The sequence below is a fragment of the Pseudonaja textilis genome, chromosome Z (genome assembly GCF_049901715.1).
Source record: "Pseudonaja textilis isolate UNSWEBS1 chromosome Z, rPseTex1.2, whole genome shotgun sequence".
NCBI classification, from domain to species: Eukaryota; Metazoa; Chordata; class Lepidosauria; order Squamata; family Elapidae; genus Pseudonaja; species Pseudonaja textilis.
In genome coordinates, this window is record NC_142008.1 from 87,361,013 (window position 1) to 87,382,625 (window position 21,613).

Genomic DNA, 21,613 nt, shown 5'->3' on the forward strand with positions numbered 1-21,613 from the left:
CTGCCATTAACTCAAAAGTGCTTCTGCAAAGTATTAGTTTAAGGATATACATCTTTATACAACCACATTTGTTCCCTAAAAAGATTTCATTTTTTCAACTGAATTGTATAGCTTATATCTTAAATTAAATTAAAGGTGGGAAGAATTCTGAAGTGATTTAACTTGGTCTGATTTTTTTTTCAACTAAAAAAATCTGGCATTTTAAAATGGATGTATAGACTTTCTATATCCACTGTAAAGAGGCAAGAACAAAAACATACCATATATGTGTATAACATACACACATGTAACAGGTTTATTTGATAAGGCACTTTTAATTTTAAAAAGTGGAAAGTTAATGTGCTGTAAAACAGAAGCTTGTGGTACACTTTTTATTTGCAAAAGTACTAGACTCACAACGATCTGAGGCATTTTCAGGTTGGGTGCCTATCTTCCCAGAAGAAAAGGAAAATAAGATGACAAAGAATACCTATTAATGAAAAAAATTATGGAGTGGCTGCATCTTTGATAGTTTGCCTTAAAAATTATGCAAACGTGGGAGAATTGTCAAAGCAACTACAGAAAGAACAAAGCCCAGGGTGTTTTTGTGGCTAGAGCATGCATGGAATACTGAGAACAAAGAGGCCCCTAAGCATGTTTATGATAGGTAGAAAAGGGGTAGAAAATACGATGAGCGATGAAGTGTTAGCTAGAAATGTAGCTTTATATATTCAGAACTCTAGCTTTTCCTAACCTTATGTCCTCCAGTTGGTATGAATTAAAAGGTTCATCACCTCCAGCCTCTATGGCCAATGATTAGCTGTAGGTGGATCTAGACTTCTTGAAAGCCCCTCAGGTTGTAGAAAGCTCTATGCTGAGGTGGAAGATCTATGACCTTCCAGAAGTTGTTCAATTACAAGTTCACACCAACTTGGCCAATAGTGACCTCAGAAATTGCAATTAATCAAAATCACCAGAAGTATAGATTTCTCACCTCAAATTCTAAGACAGAACTTACATTTCAACATATGCTGCCTTAGGATACATACTGTCACTGAGCTGTATCTTCTCTTTAAAAGAATACTATGTCCAATTCTGTCTCACGCAACCACTTAATAGAAATAATAATAATAATGGATGACAGCTTGTCATCTCCAGTTTTTTTTCTTATAGGCCTCCCAAAATAAGCTGCAGTAGCAACAATCCATAACAAAACATAGCTGAATGGAATTTAAAACTATATGACATTAGAGCCCAGCTTTTCCTTATTTGATAATTGTACACAGCCTTTTGCTGTGCATATGGGTGATAACCCGTGAACAGAAAAATTACAATCTATGAGACTTTGTGTTAACACTAGATGGTCCTCCTCTCTTACCATGTAGAAATGACTAATGCCTTGACAACTAATGCCATGACACTTGATAAGTCAGTAGGCATATAAGAAGCCAAATATGTCAGAAGCATCACAATTAAAATAAGGAACACTATACCTTATTTTACTATAGATATAAAATTTAAAATATAAAATGCGAGATTAAAGTATATACAAGTTTAATAGATTTTGCTCAGAAACTAGTAACACTGTAGTCTGTCATACTGTCATGAATTCCTGAAGTGTACACTGATCAGGAGTTGTTGTCTACAGGTCATCAGAATTGCAAAGGGCAAAAGCCACCAGGTAGCCTCATTTGTTCAGAGTGTCTCTGGATTTTTGCTGTACCCATGCGCATGTTACTCAACTACCCTACTTCCATACCTTCCAGCTTTCACCCAGATGCCAGCTCCTCTGTTGGGTTTATCTAGGATTGGTTCTTGGTCCATTCTGCTCTCAGATTCTTTGAAGTCTTCCGTTGACCTAAGGAAGTTTTTCCCGAATTTTAATCTCTGATGAGTTTGTTATAGGCCACAGAGAGATGGATCATCTGCCTAGATACAGATTATCCAGAAGCATCTGCAGTGTAAAGAGCTGCTAATTTCAACCAAAATATGTTATCTTGAGAACTAAATTTACAGATTAAGATATATTACCACATGTAGTCCTAGCTGTATAGCAAAACTATGTACTGATTCCCAGTAATCTAGACAATTTACTCAAAATGTGAAATCTAAAGCAGCCCCTTACTACTGGATATTCTAGATTCAACTCCCCTAATTCCCAGACACCAGACAATGTGGCTTTCGGCATTATTGGATTAACTCAGCTTGGAGATTGGACGGATTTAAGACTTAAAGTCAGAAATGTCCCTTCCTTTGCAACTTAAATACTACCTCAGACCACAGAAATCAACTAATCCAACTCATCTTTTTTCTTGTTTAAAGAAATGTGTGCTTTAAAGAACTTTTAAAGTGTGTGCTTTAGAGAAAAACAGGAGCCAAGTTTGATTTTTACAAGACTAATTTTATCAAAGGCAGCTGCAATTAGCTTGAGTACTATGTGAAGATGATATAGTGATTAAAATATAGAACCCGGCTCCTAAGTCCGGAAAATTTTTTGAAAAGAAGTAGGCAGAAAAAGCACGAGTGTGGTCAAGTAATTAATTGCAATAACAGTATCAGCTGATTGCTGGAAACAGTATTGTATTTTCTCTAATCCATTTCCCCATTCCCTTTGCTGTAATAATTCAGTATTCTTCCTCTCACTGATGGAGTTCATAGCCTATGTAGAGATCAGAAATAGTGGGGGTATGGCTGGCAATGATTTGTCTTTTTACCCTCAATGGCTCTGAAATTTCTAATGGCAATTCTAACAAAACTGAACAATCCTGGTTTGCTTTCTAGAAAAAAAAATGCTTCTATTATTCATTAATATAGCTTGTGTTTCCTTAAAATCCCATATTCCAGTGTTTTTTTTCCTTAGAAACTTGTTACTGAAAAGTACACTATATTCATTTAGAAAAGAGCTACAAAGGAGCAAGATAGTCTTTCCGAAAGCCATTTTAATCTCCGTTTGGTATACTGCATATATGAAAATAACCCTCCCTTTCTTTAAACACTCTTAAGAGTCTAGAATTCTATTATATCAAGTTGTCAGCATCTTGTTGTTTGGAAAAGACCACTTCCGCAATTCGTAATAAAACACATTCAAAACCTTACTTCCTTTTGTTAATGTTGCAAGTCATAACAGTTGTTAACCAAGGTGACTAGATGATTGCCTTGCTTAACAACCCCCACCCCTGCTCTCTCCAATGTGGTCATTAAGCAAGTTGTTAAGTGAAACACAGGGCGCCTGAATGATGGAGGAGATTCTGGGAGACCTAGTGCAGGGCCAGGGCCATCTCTATCCTCCTAAGGCCTCCCTATCCTATGCTCCATTTCCCACTCTCTGGACTTTTGCTGACATCAGGAATGAAATGATGAATTTATTTATAGATAAAAGACAAGATAGGAGAACTCTTCTCCCCACCCCCGATAATACACTTATTTTTGGGAAATCTCCAGGCTCACATTGGAAAAGGAAAGCAGGCTGCTCTCCTGCTTCTAAGCATCCCTGGGCTGTGTGGCTCTGTCTCAGAAGTGGGTGCCATTTTTGAAGCAGCAACAATGAATTGTGTCCATTCTGAAAAATGGTGCCCACTTCTGGGACAAAGCCACATGGCCTGGAATGATCTCTACTTCTCCTATCTTGTCTTTTATTTATAAATAAATTCATCATTTCATTCCTGATGTCAGCAAAAGTCCATTGTTACTGTCATGGGCCGGTCAGAGGCCAGGTTCCAGGAGGAGATGGAGATGGGACTGACAGAGGAAGATGGCGTAGCCTCTCTGATCCCAGAGGAGCAGGATGAGGCAGCTCCTGGCCCCTTGGAAGGGTTGTCAGAGAGGGTGAAGGATTGAAAGGACTGAGTGGCAAGTGAGAGGTGAGACAGAAAAGACAGGCAGCAGAGCAGAGAATGGAGAGGAGGTAGGATCAGCACAGGGCAACCTGGTGACTCAGGAGGACGCCCGGCTTGTCACCAGGCTCACCTGGGGAATAGGATTTAAGGAGATGCTGCGAGGAAGGGTGTTTATCAGGAACAAGCATTGCATTCTTCCAGCCACACCTGCAATTAACATCTTGCTACCTTGCTTTGCTTCAACTTGCCTTATCTTGCCTAGCCTGGCTGCGTGTGAGCTCAGAGCAATAGCACTCTGCTCCAGGTTTTTGCTGCAGCCGCAGTGAATTTTCTGAATGACAAGGACACCTCCGTGATCAGGCTTTCTGTATCACTTCTTCTCCCAGGACTATGTTGCTCCTCTGGATGATAGGTTAGGTGTTGCCCAGCTGCTATGTACTGGTATTTTATTCTTCCACGTCTAGATATAACTTTAGACTGCCAGAATGAAGCTACTGTCTTGGGGTTGTCATTCGCCAAAAATAAGTCATTATCAATAATGTTTCTGGTAATCGCCAACATACCAGATGGGCAGGGCTCTGCATTCACACAGTATGTTATCTGCTAAAAGCCTCCACTTCACCATATTGGTCTCACATAAAAGCACCTATTCAGAGTCCTCCAAGAAGTATAAGCCAGGTCATATCCTTCAGCCATATCCTCCTTTAATGTTTTTTCTTGCTTAACAATCTCCTTCTTCCAACTTTTAATTCGGTTTTGTTCTTGTGCACCTTCAAGAATGTTTGGCCTTACCATAAAGCTGTTCCTAGATCTGAGTTGGCTGGCTTGGGGCACATGTTCATTCAGAGGATGTTGAGGATCATTCTCTTGCTTAGTTCTCTTGGAGTCTGCTGCTATCTCTCTTAATCTTAGGTGAGGCAATGCTAGCGGGAGGGTATATTTTCTCAAAGTTTTAATATTGTGTACACTGTGTACTTTGTTTTATTATAAGCCATGTAGGATCAATAAATAGGTGGTTAAACAAATAAGCAAACTTTTTACTGGATAATTATTGCTAAATGAAGGATATAGAAAGAAGGAATAGAGCCATAGCTTAGCAGCAGACCAACTATATATTTATACTTATATGGCTCAATCCTTGTCATCTCCGATTAAAACTACATCTTAGGAAAGAACAGTTGATAATGGCCATTCCAGATCCTAAACATTTAATGCTGCAATTCTAAATAATTATGGAACCCAATTCAATAAAATACAGTTTTGCTTTGAGTTTTTGGGCTCTGCCATCTTCTTCCCAGATGGAAAAAAAACTAACAAAATTCAACAATAGAGGAAACATTTTGAAGTGGACTTTCAGCATAATTTTGAATGGTACTGGTGGAAGGAGAGATTTTTTTCATTCCCCCATACAGAAATGAAACCAAGAATTAGACCCAGACAGGTGTATTTCAAGACATAAAAATATTTATTCTCTTTATGCTATTCTACATTGAAACCTAAATCAGATGTCCAAAGTAAAACTTGAATGAATGAAGATAGCAAGAAAGATGGGACTTTATACATTTGTATCTCCTGTTAACTTTAACAGGACAGTAAATATTCTCTTATGGAACTGCTGCTGAGTTCTTCATCTTTCCCAATCCAAACAGTATTTGGCAGTAAAGAATCACTGTGCTGCCTACTGCGAACAAACTGGATTATTAAGTCATAATTCAGTTGGAATGGAAGAGATTAAAATTTCCCCCAATCTTTCAAGCAGCTTGGTATTGTTTTAGACAAAGATAAATTAACAATTGGTTACATTTTTTTTCCTAAAAAAATGAACAAAATTGAATAGGTTTGAAATTATGCTTTTCCAATGTAGAAAGTTGAGGACACGAGCACAGCCCAGTTCTCTAAGAGAAGGGATGAAGCTTTATTGAAGAATGAAGTAGGATGATCGCCAAAGTGGTTTGTTCACAACAAAGCTGGGATCTGCTCTTATAAAATTGGTATGTCAAAAATCTGTCTTGACTATGGGATAGTAGCAGCAAGAATGAAACAGCCTTGCTGGAACGTGACAGAGGAGGAGGAGAAGGAATTGAGCCAAATCCAGCATAATCACATGGGATAGTTCAGTACCACATCCTGTTTGGCCAATTCCAGCAACATAGGGTCATCGAAAAACTTGCTGATGCTCACATCCTCACTTAGACCCTAGAGGAGAAATAATGAACGGTGATCATTAGATTTGGGGGGGAGGGAGGAGGCAACAGTTTGAATTCCATTTCAGTGAAAGAACTACAGAAGTCAAGAGATAAATTGGCTTCTCATCTTACCTTCCTGCGTCTAGTTTTGATCATAAATTCTCTGGCTAGGTGTGGGGCTGGCTGTGGCTCAAGAGGTCTGATCACGATGCTCTTGTCCAGGGGATCACCTGGCACAATCTGTAATGTCAGGCACATTTAGTAAATGTTTAGCTGAACTTCCAAATCAGTCATAAAGAATAAAATGTTCAAAATCTTCATGTTAGAATATTAATAAAATAATTTAATGTTTAACATATACTTCATCAGAATGACTACACCAACACACTTATATGTGTATGTGTGTGGCACTAAATGTTATTTTAAAGGATTCTAAAAGGATCATATCCACATCTCAAAATCACAGATCTATTTTTAAAACATATTTGATGGATCAAACTATCTAAAATTTACAGATCTCTCATACTGTTGTAAAAATGTTTATAAATCTTTCTTCTGTTGTAATTGTAATTAAATATGGCAACCATGTAACAGGTTTGTAAAAAGCTTACTGTTCAAATTCAAAAGGAAACCCAATATTGACTTCTTAATGGCTTAAGCGATGTTAAAGAAAAAAAGTAAAAAAGGCTGAATGAAAATCCCAATGATGAGGGAGACAAAAATTTCAGGGTATCCAACAGGAATCTGTGCTTCTACCTTAGTAAAATTTCTGCCCTTCCCCCATACCAAAAATAGAACTTATGTAAAATAAATATATCAGCAACATAGAGTTGAGAACATGCCACTTGGCCTCTTTCTCTGCAAAAGCATGTGGATAATTCATCAATTAATGTATAATGTTTTACAGGGTCTCTTACATAAACCCATGGCACTTCTTTAAAGAATTCTGCCTAGCAGGCTGGGAGTTTGAATAAAAAATTGAGAATTTGGATCTTCAACTTTTTCTCATCTATCTGCTTACAATGTCTCCATACCACTTACTTGCCAGTGGTGAAAGACAGAGAGCGAGAATGCTTGTCCCTGGGTATGTGTCCTGAGGTCTGTCTCAAATCCAAAAGAGTCAATGGCTGGGATAAAGGCTTTGATAGTATACAGAGGGGATCCTGGGATTGGTGCATCTTGAGTTACATGGCCTCTGCATAAACACAAAAAAAGAAAGCAAACTCTTTTGATTCACATTCCCAACTGAGAGGTTATATGTTTGCCTCAGTGTGGCCTAAGAAAACAAACAAGTTTTATTATACAGAAAAATTGGTGAGGTATCAAAACATAGCAAGGGTGGGGGTGGGAGGAGAATAGAACAGATCAAGTTCTATTTCTGAAAAGGAAAAAGGAAGGATGTAAACATGTATTTTGGCGAAGACAACAGCTCATTGCAAAATGTATAAACAAGGCATGATGGAGATAAATTTCCCATCTGTCTTCAGAAAATATATCAAGTTAGAACCAACATTACAAAAAAACAAAACAAAAAACCAGCAACCGCTACTTTTTGATAAGAGGCAGAAACTACTGATGTTCTAATGCTTGTCTATATTATTGACATACAAAATATCTACATTTCCAGGTTGTCCCAAGCATTTCATCTTTCCTATTGCCTGATGCAAGCTCCATCATAATGTATGATGTTGCAAAATTATATACTAGAATTCATGACCAGGAAGATGTTACTCCAAAATGATGCTAACCATTTTCTTTTTTCCTGAGGAAAATATCTCCCTTCTTTGTAATAACTTTTTGGAACAGTTATTTTTGCATGGTTTTTTGTTTTGGTTGGGGATTTTAGATTCATTTTTAATGAACTGATTTTTCCTGTTTTACTGTAGTATAATTTTATACAAGAATAATTTTAACAGCTCTAGCTTTATCTTGATTTTATCCATTTCATCTCTAACCAGGATTGTTTGCTTAATATATGTTCTTATTGCTTTGATTTTTTTATTTTGTTTTTTTACTATAGTACCAGTTTAACTATATCCTGACTGGTTTTGTATATTTAGCCCTCTTTATTGTGTGATTTTTTTTAAAAAAAATTGTATGCTCTATGCTGGTTTTTGCAATAAATAGTTTCAAGTTTCAATATCAACAATGTGTAATTTTTAGGGCAGTGAGACATTTGTGAACAAACACTTTTAAAAAGAACTGTGTATTCCTGGACATGACTGTATCCTGAGATTAAAAACAGACAAACAAAGCCAACCAACCAACCAGTGCAATTGCCAACAAGCCCATTCTTCATCACTTCTTTCCCATTTTTTTTTTCCAGGGCAAAAATATAGTTTGGTCCTAAAGCAGCAGTGAGAAGTCAGCCTGGCTGATATCAGAGATTTTTGATAGAACCCTTCCTTACCCTTACATGAGAAGGGACAATCCCTCCCCTCCTTTCAATTCTTGACCTTTTTAAAGAAAATGAGGTAAAGTGCTTGCTACATTATGAACAATCTGTATTTTAAATACTAAATTCCAAGAAACGATGTACCAAGTTTAAGAAACATGTCACCAGAGGGTATTTTAATCAATATTATTTTAAACTTTAAGATATTTGAAGTTGTCACTTACCTACGCCTGGCCAAGACAGTGTACACTGCAGAGACACAGTCAGCCGGAGCCTGTACCTCCACGAAATAATACGGCTCCATTAACCGTGGTGTGGCCTAAAGAAAACATCATTCAAGAGAGTTTAGCTGCAGATAAACGCTCTCCCCAAAACTCATCAGTAGTAAATGGGAATATATTTCCCATTTCCTTTCCCATTTATTCCAAGGGAAAAACCTGAATAGTTACTATTGACTACAGCATTTTAAACAAATAATTAACTATTGGCACCTTGGCTCCCACCCCCCCAAGCTTGATTTGAAAAATGAAATTGTAGTAAACACACTATAGCAGAAGTGGTTCTACCACATAATTCCTGTTCTTCTAGTATATTTTCAAGAACTGAGAATTAACCATCCATTAAATTTCTATAGAGAATCAAATAATGTGTAGAATTCTAGTTAAGGGAAGTTAAACAATCTTTACTTTCAAATTATGGTTAAGGCTCTTCACTATGACTGTCAGGTCATACTCTAGGTCTGAATGAAGGGTTAAGACTAACTAAAATATAGCTTAGTATGTCTTGCATATCAAGCCCATTGGGCCAGATTAGTGTTGTTTCTATGTTAGCAATTTCTTACCATAAGGAAGGCAGAATATACCACCCGGCGGGCTGTTGGAATGATCTGTCCACCTCCCCGATGTAATGGTTCCTGAGCAATAACAGCATCCAAGATCTTAAATTTCACATTACGGATCACTAGCAAAAAAGGGAGCATAGCATAGTAAATAAGGACAGGTTTGTTCATATGATTAAAAATGAAGTATTAATTTAGGAGGCTGGAAGAGTAAACAGATATTCTTTCTTCACATAAAAATAACTTATAGACATGAGTTATTCTCAATGTACATCCCCAAATGTTCATGTTTTATGTACTGGGCTCCAATGGTCCCTGAAACATTCATACGTTGGCTCACAATCACAATTGGAACCAGAATTTGTTAAGTGGTTGTGGTCATATGCTGAGCTGGACCCAATTTTACAACAAATTTTACAACAGTCACTAACCAAATAACTGCAATCATTAAGCAAATCTAGCTTCCTCAATGGACAGTTTGAAAGTTTGCAAATCATTATTATATGACCACAGGATGCTGCAACTTGTTGCAAGTGTGACTCATTTGCCTAGCATCCCAATTGCACTCACATAACTATGGGGGTAGTATGATGATAGTAAGTGTGAGTGCAGATCATAAATCATTTTTTCTTTTCACTTTGAACCACTGTTAAATGAATGGTTTTAGGTTGAGAATTATCTGTAGGCTCTTTCAATTTCAATTGCTTGAACTAACTTCTGACTCTGAATAACAAGAACGTAAAGTAATGGATGCTAATGGAGCATTCTGGCCAATATTATATAATGCATAGTTTCTAAAACTTTGATTCATCTGAAAAACGGTAGTGGTGTTAAAATAATTTTTTTTTAACAAGCTCCCTGAAAAACTCTTTCCTGGAAAAATATTGTTAACTCAAAAGTGCATTTTCAAGAGGCAGTTGGCCTTTATTGTTTTAAACATTTAGCTTCTTATTCAAGAAGCTTCTTCAGCTCCGACTGGATGGTGGGGAATGGAAGGATTTATACCCCATGCAGAGAGCTGGTCATTTACATTCTTTTCGAGAGTTGTTGAAGCCACTTGGGAGGTTTATCTGTGTTGTCAGGGTCACCTGAGTAGTGCAAATGGGTGTGGAGCCTTCTTGGAATTGTTGAAAGGACTGTGTTGTAGAGTGGAGATAGAAGATGTTGTATCCCTCTCCTTCTGTTGACAGAGGGCTGTTCAATTTTGACATTGTTAAGTAAATGAGTAATATGTGTTATTAAGTAGAAAATCACAGTTGCACAGAGTATGAAGAGAATGGGAACTTTCTGAAGGGTGGTAATGGGTTCTCTTCTCTCATCAGGACTGCTGTAATTTCTGGTGCATTAGGATGTGTCATTTTATCAGCTGAAAATATATTGTCAGAATAATGGTCTTGAGAACATTGAGAGCAGATTTGGCCGTCTTTAACATTTACTTACATTCATCACACAGGGGCCCTTCTCTAGTCCCCCATTGGAAGCCTTGCACAATACTGTCCTTCACAGAACCTAAGAGGGTTTTGTCAACCTGTACAAAAGAAGCAGCAATGTTATCAGATGGGGGAAATCAGCCTCTGTATATTAAGCTACAATGTGGTATGCTAATTAATGTACTTCACAAATTACATTATGTGTGGACCAGGTAATAAGGAATTGTTCAACAAGCTATGGTGAAATGAAATTATGGCCCGCAGCAATATACAAATTCTATCTCTGTGTGTATAGTACTAATTGGAGAAACACAGCCCCCAAAGCAAGTATTACAGCACTATATTTCAGAGCTGGAACAAAGTGGTTCCAAGATCTAAAGCTCCAGATTTCTTTCTTTTTCATGATACTCTGCATTATTAGAATCATAGACCAGGATCAATTTTCCTACATTTATTCATTGTGATATCAAGTAAAATAGGGCTTCAGAAAGTGAATGTTTTCAACCCCAAACCAAAAGAACTTGAGAGATGAAAGATCAATATAGCTCACATTTTGCTTGTTTAACTCTGTTATCATAATTTCTATTCCATATTTCAGAGATATTTGGACTATATAATGTTTTGATTCATTTCCAAAATTTTGCATTGCAATGTCTAGTAAATCATAGTACATAACTTTTTAAAACAACCACTTCTTTTCTCAAGATTATGTGGCAATTATAGTATAATCCAAGAGAAATAGTATGATCCAAAAGCAGCTATTTTAATGAGTTTGCTGGTGAGTACTACGTTCATACTCCTACACCTAAGCCCCTTTTTTAAATTAAAAAGGATCTGTTTCCTGAATATTGTATAGCTCAATTAAATATTCCTAGATAGGAAGATCCATTTGGGATGCTTATCTACCTTGATACCCAAAGTGGTAAAAGAGGAAGAACAAAAAAGATTGTTTATCGCAAGTGCAAAACCATCTACTGTAAATAGCTTCTGCACAATCCTTACCTCTGAAGGTAAGGTATCATCCACCAAGATGTTTGGTCCAGTAGCATCTGGTCCAAAGGCCCAGATAGAACGAGCAGCCAACAAATCCCAGTCATATTTTGTCTGGAAAAACTCACCCAGCTTTTTCCTAAAAGGAGATATATAAATATTGAAGAGCAGAAGGGAGAGAACTCAAAGTTCAGACAGCTTAACATTTTTCTCCAACAGTAAACTACATCATGTTTTTTTCTGACAGATATTTGTCAATTCCCTCTTATACTTTTTCAAAGGGAGACTTTTTCTTAGCAACCTGGCATTACTTCTAAACCTCTTAAAGGATGAGTATGTTTTCTATAGTAATGGCTTATCGAATAATTGGTTAACCAACTGCACGTTTTTGAAAGATTTAAGGTGGCCCTGACACACCAAGCAAACTGCAATGGCAGGATAACATATTTTCTTTTACAATATTTTTTTTAAAATGGCTCAATCTATTCACAGCAGTGTACTCACAACTCAAATGGTAAAGCTGGACCACTGAGCCAGAATTAAAGAAATTATTTACTTCATGAATTCTCCCACCTTGGTAGCTCTCTAGAAGTTTCATACCTGTTCCATGTTATTTGCACAACTTCATTCTCAATGTCTTCAGCCAGACCCTTTTCTAGAGGCTCAGCAATCATTGTAATCTTGTTTCTGAACAAAAATACAAATGTTATTTAGCTGACAAAGTAAGACAAACGACAGACAGAATATTTTCTAAAATGAAGGCACTGATGTTTCAAATGTCAATACATAACTTCTTTACTCAGAACTGTTCTTCTATTTGAAATTATTATAATAAGAAAGAATCTAAATTAATTTTTATTCAGTTCTTGGAACCTGCAGGTGAACTGGTGCTCTTTACCTGGTTGAAGTCTTTTAGAGTTTAAAAAAGCAGCCTGCATGCCTCAGGCTACACACATACCTTGAGCTAATTTAAAAACTCTCTGGAAACAATCACTCTAAACTATAATCCCAATTTAGTGAGCATACAACACTGGGTGAAAATAAAAAAGAGACACCACATACTTGGTATAATCGACTACAAGAATGTGGCTTTCAACAGATTATCTGCAAACCAATGTAGTCCTCATTCTCTTTCTGAAAACATTGAAGGAGCCAAATAACAACTATAATTTGGATATCTTTGATAAGGGAAGATTTAAACTGGTGTTTGTAGTTCGATGTGTAGGAAGGACTTCAAAAATACTTTTTCTAAATCAGTTATTTCCCAATTCATTTGAGGGATTTTAACAAAAGGAAACATAAATAAGTAAATAATTAAGTAAGTAAATAGCTTCCTGAATTTTTCTACATCATTCTGAGTAGACAACATAGCAAACACTAGTCTTCATCACATCACGACTCATTTTTAAGATTCTCTTCAAATATCTTACTTCTTATTGGGTGTCTCAGCAAAACACTTCAGGGAAGATGTTTCCACAACTGTCTCACAGAATGTGACCACAGGATCAGCTACCTTTAAAAAACAAATAATGAGAAGGGTAGAGGGCCAATAATCCAATTTCCCCCAACTCATTTTAAATGGGGAAACCCAGGAAAAACCACCTACTGAAATCACTATATTTTTGCTGCAGGTGCATTATTAGTACCTTGATATCAATCTCTGAATACATTTTCCGAAGATCATGCATTACACAGTCAAGATAGAGCTCTCCTGTTCCCAAGATCACATGTTCCCCAGATTCTTCTACCTGGATAAGGCACAGATAGAACATAAAACTGAAGAAAATAAATAGATTAACAGCTTTACCTAGCTATAGCAACAGAAGCAAGATATGGAGATTAAATTAGATATTCCCAGTTTTGGCATTGTTCAGATGCATGGACTAAACTATTTAAATTCTCAACAGCATCATGCTGAATGGGGAATTTGGGGAACTGAAGTTCCCATATTTATAGGACATGCAGATTAGGGAGGGCCTAGATAGACAGCTAAGTTAAATCTTTTTCAAGAGCAACATACATTTGGATTATGGTTGCTAGATAAAAGAAATACCTTAGTCATTACATATTTCCATGGTGGAAATCCTGACAACAGCCCAGAATCTTGTACTATGAAATGGCTATTAGTGACTGATCATATGAATTTTTTAAAAAAGACTTAATACATAGAAACATGTTGAATATTAAATGCCCATTAGTAAATTTCAGAGAACAAGTTGTTATTGCTGCACACAAAGCATGACTTAGTATTCTGACTTTCAGTATGAGTGTGTCCAGTGGAAATGTACCAAAAGCAAATAAGCAAAAAAGCTAAAATGCCCCAAGACCTTTCTTTGCCACAGGCTTCCCATTTAAACTTCTTATTGAAGCATACTCCAAAACTAAGTATATTTGACTATTATCAAAATTACTTCTTCGGTTATTAACATTTCGTCATTGGACAGGAATTTAAATCTCAGGAGAGACAGTTCTCACTCAATGATGATAACTGGGACCATAATTTCTTCATGGCTTAGCAATAGCCTGTTGTTTTTTTCAAGTGAAAATTGTGAATTGCTAAATGAGGGCCTCATATGCAACTTGTGATTTGCTATTTTCTGCCAGCTTCCCAAAAGCAAGTAAATGGGAAAGTTGATGGGAAGTTACAAGTATTAGATGACTCACAAGCAGGTCAAGAGAGTGGGTGAGTACTAGGGAATGAGATGTGGGATAATCGGCAAGTGCATGCAAGCTGGAGAAGGAATGCTGAGTCATTGCACAAATGTGTGTGGACTGGGCTAGGGAGGGGCTGCTGTAGCAAAAGTACATTATGGAGTACAAGTTCCATGGGACCACACATTGGTGTAAGGGGCTCCATGGGAGAAAAAGCAGCAGGAGCAACTTGCAACTTTCCTTTCAGCTTCCTCATTCACTTTGCTTGTGGGAAGCCTCCAAATGATTATCAGGTGACTATGGAATGCTGCAACCATTGTGTGAGTTGGTTGCCGAGCCCATAGATTGGAGCACATGACCACAGGGGTAGTACAATGGCCAGAACTTCTTTCTGAACTGAACACGCACCTTGGTGGTGAGGGAGGGATAGCTCTTATTGACTTTCCGCAGGCCATCCAACATTTTGGGCAGCTCGGAAGGATTTACAGGCTCCACAGCTATTTTGATCACAGATGTGGTATTGAACTTCAAGGGACGGAATATCTGAGCCTGAACAAAACAGGTAATTATTATAATTAATCACATTTGCATTCCTCCAAAGATCCTTGATGTTGACCTCCCTCCCACAAATTCTCTAAAAACGTTGTGCATTTTTTTCTTATTGTAAGAACATGGAAACTTGGGCCTTCAAATAACATGACACTATACCTACTACTATTCCATTGGCCGGACATATTTAGAGGCCAAGCCTTCCCACTGTGTCTTAGGATATAGGAAAGCACTAGAGGAGATTTTCTTATAGGGCCACCTATTTCATACAGTGATCTTCACATCACAACAGCCTATAAAAATATCAAAATAAAAACAGAGCACAAGGTACCAGACTTCCCGATTTAATCCTATCCTAAAACATTTGAGAGGGCAGCCCAGTGTTTACAACATTCCAGAAGACTGAAAAATAGAGGACCCTTGAATTTCAGATGGGAGATTTCACACGGCCAGGGTGGTTACAAGCAGTTCAAAGTTTTAGGGAGGTCGTTCCAAAAACCTAACTAAGGTTTGCTTCAAATGAATAGAGTAGAATAGTTGAAAGGGACCTTGGAGGTCTTCTAGTCCAACCCCCTGCTTAGGCAGGAAACCCTACACCACTTCAGACAAATGGTTATCCAACATCTTCTTAAAAACTCCCAGTGTTGAATGCCTCCTGCCACTGAACCTTCCCTGTGTATGCAGGTAATAGTTTCCAATACAAATATGACTGGATAGAAAATGTTGATCAACATCCAATTTTTTTCAGTCATTAGAAAATTTGTACAGGTGAAACTCAAAAAATTAGAATATCGTGCAAAAGTTCATTTATTTCAATAATGCAGCTTAAAAGATGAACCTAATATATGAGATAGACTCATTACATGCAAAGCAAGATAGTTCATGCCTTGATTTGTCATAATTGAGATGATTATGATTTACAGCTCATGAAAACCCCAAATCCACAACCTCAGAAAATTAGAATATTACATGCAATCAATAAAACAAGGATTGTACATAGAACAATATCGGACTTCTGAAAAGTATAAGCATGCATATGTACTCAGTACTTGGTTTGGGCCCCTTTTGCAGCAATTACTTCCTCAATGCGGTGTGGCATGGAAGCTATCAGCCTGTGGCGCTGCTGAGGTGTTACGGAAGACCAGGATGCTTCAATAGCAGTCTTCAGCTCTTCTGCACTGTTTGGTCTCATGTCTCGCATCTTTCTCTTGGCAATGCCCCATAGATTCTCTATGGGGCTCAGGTCAGGCGAGTTTGCTGGCCAATTAAGCACAGTAATCCCACGATCATTGGACCGGGTTTTGGTCTTTTGGCAGTGTGGGCAGATGCCAAGTCCTGCTGGAAAATGAAGTCAGCATCCCCAGAAAGCTCGTCTGCGGAAGGAAGCATGAAGTGCTCCAAAATCTCCTGGTAGACAGCTGCCCTGGACTTAAGTTGACCCTGGACTTAATGAAGCACAGTGGACCAACACCAGCAGATGACATGGCTCCCCCAATCAACACAGACTGTAGAAACTTCACACTGGACTTCAAGCATCTTGCAGTGTATGCCTCTCGATTCTTCCTCCAGACTCTGGGTCCTTGGTTTCCAAATGAGATGCAAAAGTTGTTCTCATCAAACAAGAGGACTTTGGACCACTGAGCAACAGACCGGGTGTGTTTTTCTTTAGCCCAGGTAAGACGCTTCTGACATTGTTGTTCAGGAGCGGCTTGACAAGAGGAATACAACATTTGAAGCCCATATCCAGGATCCGTCTGTGTGTGGTGGCTCTTGATGCACTGACTCCAGCCTCAGTCCACTCCTTGTGAAAGTCTCCAACACTTTTGAATGGCCTTTTCCTGACAATCCTCTCCAGGCTGTGGTCATCCCTGCTGCTTGTGCACCTTTTAGTTCCACACTTTTCCCTTCCACATCACTTTCTATTAATGTGCTTTGATACAGCACTTTGGGAACATCCAACTTCTTCCAACCACCTTTTGAGGCTTTCCCTCCTTATGGAGGGTGTCAATGATGGTTTTCTGCACCACAGTCAGGTCAGCAGTCTTTCCCATGATTTTGCTTCCTACTGAACCAGACTGAGAGACCATTTAAAGGCTCAGGAACCCTTTGCAGGTGTTATGGCTTAATTAGCTGATTAGAGTGGGACACTTTGAGCCCAGAATATTGAACCTTTTCACAATATTCTAATTTTCTGAGATTGTGGATTTGGGGTTTTCATGAGCTGTAATCCATAATCATCTCAATTATGACAAATCACAGCTTGAACTATCTTGCTTTGCATGTAATGAGTATCTCATATATTAGGTTCACCTTTTAAGTTGCATTACTGAAATAAATGAACTTTTGCACAATATTCTATTTTTTCGAGTTTCACCTGTAGAACAGGCTGGAATTAGAAACTGAGCTTTTTGGTATCAGAAAACATTTAATCAGTATACATGACCAAGCTTATTCAGCAAGCTTATTATTAATTTTGAAGCCTGTAGCAGTAAAATCAATTATTTATTTGCAGCTAAAATAACAGACTGCTGTGTAGTTATAAAAATGGTAACTGAGTGATAGATAAGGTTCCTGCCAGAAGGAGTCCTGAGATCAAGCAGCTACAAAAATTTCCAGGATAGCATGAATATAAACAATGAGGAGAAACCATTAATCTGCTAAGACAAAATGCTTGATTCTAGGCTGGTGGTCACAGAATGTGAAATTGATTCATCATAATGAGATAGTCAAAGTTTTAATTCTGAGTACAATAAAGACTAGGAAGAGCAATTACCAGACTAACGTTGTTCCTAGAGCTGAAGATAAATGCAGTACCACAGACACCTTAACAAATCTAAGAACTTGGCTAAGGAGCCAAGACTACAAACTACAGGCTTGGAAAAATCTGGAAAAAAATTTCTTCCCTCATTGCTTCAACATTTCTAGAACAGTTCTTTGAGAAATTTCATCTCATGGTTCAGTCTTCCATTTAAAATACTGTAGGTTTTTTTTTTTAACCTATGCTCTCTATAAACAGCTTTTCCAAGAGGGGAAAGCTTTGATACCAGAATGAAAGGTAGTAAACATTGCAGTTAATTATAGCTGAAGGAAATTGGAAATGACCATGGAGCTAATAAAAAATATTAGGGAGTGCTAATTTACTACTTCAAAAGACACAAAAACACACTATATTTTATTCCGGTTATATCTGAACCAGATAACCAAATTATTTACAAATACCTTGCTTTGCTTAATATACAAAATGCACACCAAAGTTGATAGTTTGTTACATTAAGCTAAAAATAGTCAGGATGAAGGGACAGGCATATGAATATCAGGAACACTGTTTTTCTTACTATCTATGGGAACAACTTTATATTAACTTTGATACCTCTTCATTGCCCCTGGGCTCAGTGACAGTGGCTGTCTTCACGATAGGCTGGTCCACTCCCTCAATAAGCACCCAGTTACCAGCTGGCACTCTATTAACTTCTATATGGTACCTGAAAGAAGACATTGGTTAATGCATTTCCAGTATTCACTGATTCATGGTTAAACGGATATAAACTTTCTTTAATCCGAAATTCCAAACTCTCTTAAAAGGGCTAAAGAGATCATTATACAAATTATGTGACTTAAAAAACCCTGCATGTGAAATATTTTAAAAATAAATTGTCTAACAGAAGTATCATTGATAACAGTATCATTCTTGGTCCTCCACATCAGGCCCCCAGAACATTCAGGAAAAAGCTGGTGAACATCCCTTATTATTCAAGAGGGAAAAAACCCTGAATATAATAAGTATTACTGAAGAGCATCTAAAGCTATGTTGGTATAGGTCAGGTAATACCCTGAAAAATATAACCAAACTTTCATTCAAAGCAATTTTCTCCTTTTAAGAAGTGAAAAGATTCAATTGGCTGAAAGAAAGAACAGTCTTAAGAAGGATGTTCAGCAGTAGGCCTGGATTAATCAAATACATTATAAACTCACTCAAATCTTCAATCACCATTAGAAAGCTTGATATAATTATCTATCATCCATCTATCCATCCATCCATCTAATCATCCCCCATCTCATCTAAGTGACTGTGGGCAGTTTACTAGTGCATAGTAAAAATATAATAAATTCTAATGTGGGATACAAATAAATAAGGGGAAAAAACATTTCTAAGAATCATCTACCTTGCTACAGAGATCCAAAGACGTCCCACAGTGCAAATCTGTGAATCTTCTTCATCTTCTAGAGTGTAGTTTTCTCCAAGGACCTTGACAGGTTGCTCTGCATGGATGGTCCCACTTAATACCCTGCCAAATGCATGGAATTGGACTCCATCGTCTGTACTATACATTTTCGTGGTATGGCACATAAGTGGACCCTTTCAAAAGAATTTTTATTTTTTGATAAAAACCACCTTTTAATTTCTTTAAATATTATCATCACAATAATAATTATACAAATCTTAAAACCAGCAGTCATAGTGACATTCTGGTTTACTGAATCCCAAGGCAGCATCTGATAAATTTTGAATGGCCAATGCTCATTATTAAGGCTGGTATCCCTTTAATAGTGTACTTATCTTATGGGATTGCAGTATTCTGAATTGAAGGAACCATCACAGGATTTATGAAAGAAGTCTAGAAATCCTGTAAGTCTGGTGGGAATGCCCCAGTAATACACAAAATGAGACATACATTGAAGTTGGGATTATGCTTTGTTTTTCAAATAAAAATATATTTGTGTCTTGCAACAGTTGTACTTTTCTTCAGGGTGGATTCTAAAAAGAATCGTTGGGCATATGCCTGTTGCAGGTGGTTAGCTTTCATCATTCCTAGCAAAGCATAGTCTCATTCATTCTTCAACTACCTGTATATCCTGATTCTTTTTATTCATCACCCCTAGAAAAAGCATGTGACTAAAATTTGCTGCCCTACCTAGTTTTTACACAGACTCCATGTTTCTGAGAGAAATAACGTGCTAGACCTGAAGCTAATGCATTTAAAATGTACTGCCGTAAGTCAGCCATCTCTGGTCCCTTACTCCTCTGATCCATCAGCAAAAGGATGAGGTAGAAAATGCTGTCTGATAATTTTCAGCACTTACAAAACTTAAAACAATTTTTGCATACATCTCTTGAAAAACTGATTTCCAAATTGTACATGCAGCACACATACAGTTAAACACACTATACTTTAAAGAGCAATGAATTAAAGGATATTTTGTCAGTGAGATTCAGCAATGCAAATCTAACTGCAAATATTTTACATAACTTGCAATGGAATAAAAAACTGCTAAAGTGAAACAAGCAACTTACATATTTGTTTGAGAAAGGCAATGACCCAGTTTAATATCTGCTTCCCTTTTCTTGTGTTATTTTTACATTTTTTTCTTTTTATAGTAATAATAACATATAGTAAAATACCATTAAATAAATAAAATGCTACTGAAGCACAACTGCACAAACCAGACTGATGCCAAATACAAACAAAGGAAGAGTAAATAAAACTCTTACATCAGGATCACATTCACTCATGGCCTCTCCTAGGTCAGAGTCAACACCGCCTGTATAAGTATGCTCAATCTTGGTCTTTGCCCCTATTTTGGGGGAGGGGATGTGTTGCACACACATATCCACAAAACCTACAACAAGGTAAATGAAAAAGCAACACATCTTCGTTTAGGAAAGACAGAGATGGAAGTTTCTGCCTCTTTCTAACTTTCCATTGCATTATAGTCTCTTTCATGTCCAGAATACCTGCTACTTTTAATTGTATTATTTTCTTTTAAGCAGTAGCAACTGTTCTAGAACAGCAACCTAATCCTTTTCTTTATTTAGGCTGAAATTATATTGTAGAAACATGGAAGGTATCAGTTTAGAAAGATGTTTAGGAAGAGCTGGAGTGTAGGTATAAAGTTCTAAAATTATCTAAGATATATATAACTGAGGATACATCTCATTTCATGCCAGTACGTTCCCTGTATGATTTTCTAATAAAATTCATCTTCAGATTCTTTGATTAGAAAAACCCTTCCTTACAGTGAATACTTTTATCCTTTCCCAATGATGAAATACTATTTTGTACAGCTGAGTGAATTTTTGGCATCTGACAATCTTTCCAAAGTAAAACTAAATTGTTTGTGTTCACCTGGGCATTGTCTCTTGTGAATGATTTTAAAATTAAAATATTTTATCTGCTATAGTGTTGCATTTTAATGAATCATAAATATCATAAAAATTCTAAACAGAAGAAATAAATCAATATTCATATTTAAAGAAATCAAAAATTAAGGTAGCCCGCTAAAATAGAAATGCAGAGAATTCAATATATACAAGAGAAATAACACTGCAGCAATATACTGTATGTATAGAATTTCAACTTTAAAGAAACAATGGAATAGTTTTTCACTGCACTCCATGTTAGGTTAATCACTCTTTGGTGATTAGAATTTTAGCACTTGTATGGTTGCTTTTAATGTTCTAATTTGTGTTATTTTTAGTCTTTTAAAATATTTTGAAAACCATTGTATACTGAAAAGAGCCTAATAAATCTCCTAATATATAAACAAACATAAGCATAATATAAGCATAATGTTATTACTATGAGGCCCACCCTAGTAACAATTCTTTTAATCTATAAAGGGTACGGTAATGAGTAGAGAACACACCTGACACATCCAGGATAATACACTTAAATTTTATAATACTTTAATGCTGCCATTTTTTTTAAAAAAAAACTTCAGGTTTATGTAGTCAAATTCATGTTATCCTAATAACTCTT

General features: G+C 36.9%; 1 protein-coding gene across 1 annotated transcript in view; it reads right to left on the minus strand.

The window, feature by feature from the left end:
- Positions 1–5,257: 5,257 nt before the first annotated feature.
- EFTUD2 (elongation factor Tu GTP binding domain containing 2) overlaps positions 5,258–21,613 on the minus strand; it is a 36,745-nt gene continuing 20,389 nt past the window's right edge. Inside the window, exons 15-28 of the mRNA XM_026718256.2 lie at positions 20,347–20,474; positions 19,019–19,212; positions 18,226–18,337; positions 14,715–14,855; positions 13,301–13,402; positions 13,085–13,167; positions 12,255–12,341; positions 11,667–11,793; positions 10,675–10,762; positions 9,238–9,356; positions 8,621–8,715; positions 7,043–7,196; positions 6,134–6,241; positions 5,258–6,011 (exon numbers count right to left, since the gene is read on the minus strand). Coding sequence (XP_026574041.1) covers positions 5,916–6,011; positions 6,134–6,241; positions 7,043–7,196; positions 8,621–8,715; positions 9,238–9,356; positions 10,675–10,762; positions 11,667–11,793; positions 12,255–12,341; positions 13,085–13,167; positions 13,301–13,402; positions 14,715–14,855; positions 18,226–18,337; positions 19,019–19,212; positions 20,347–20,474 — 1,634 coding nt within the window. The 3' untranslated portion in view covers positions 5,258–5,915. The remainder of the gene's footprint in view (positions 6,012–6,133; positions 6,242–7,042; positions 7,197–8,620; positions 8,716–9,237; positions 9,357–10,674; positions 10,763–11,666; positions 11,794–12,254; positions 12,342–13,084; positions 13,168–13,300; positions 13,403–14,714; positions 14,856–18,225; positions 18,338–19,018; positions 19,213–20,346; positions 20,475–21,613) is intronic.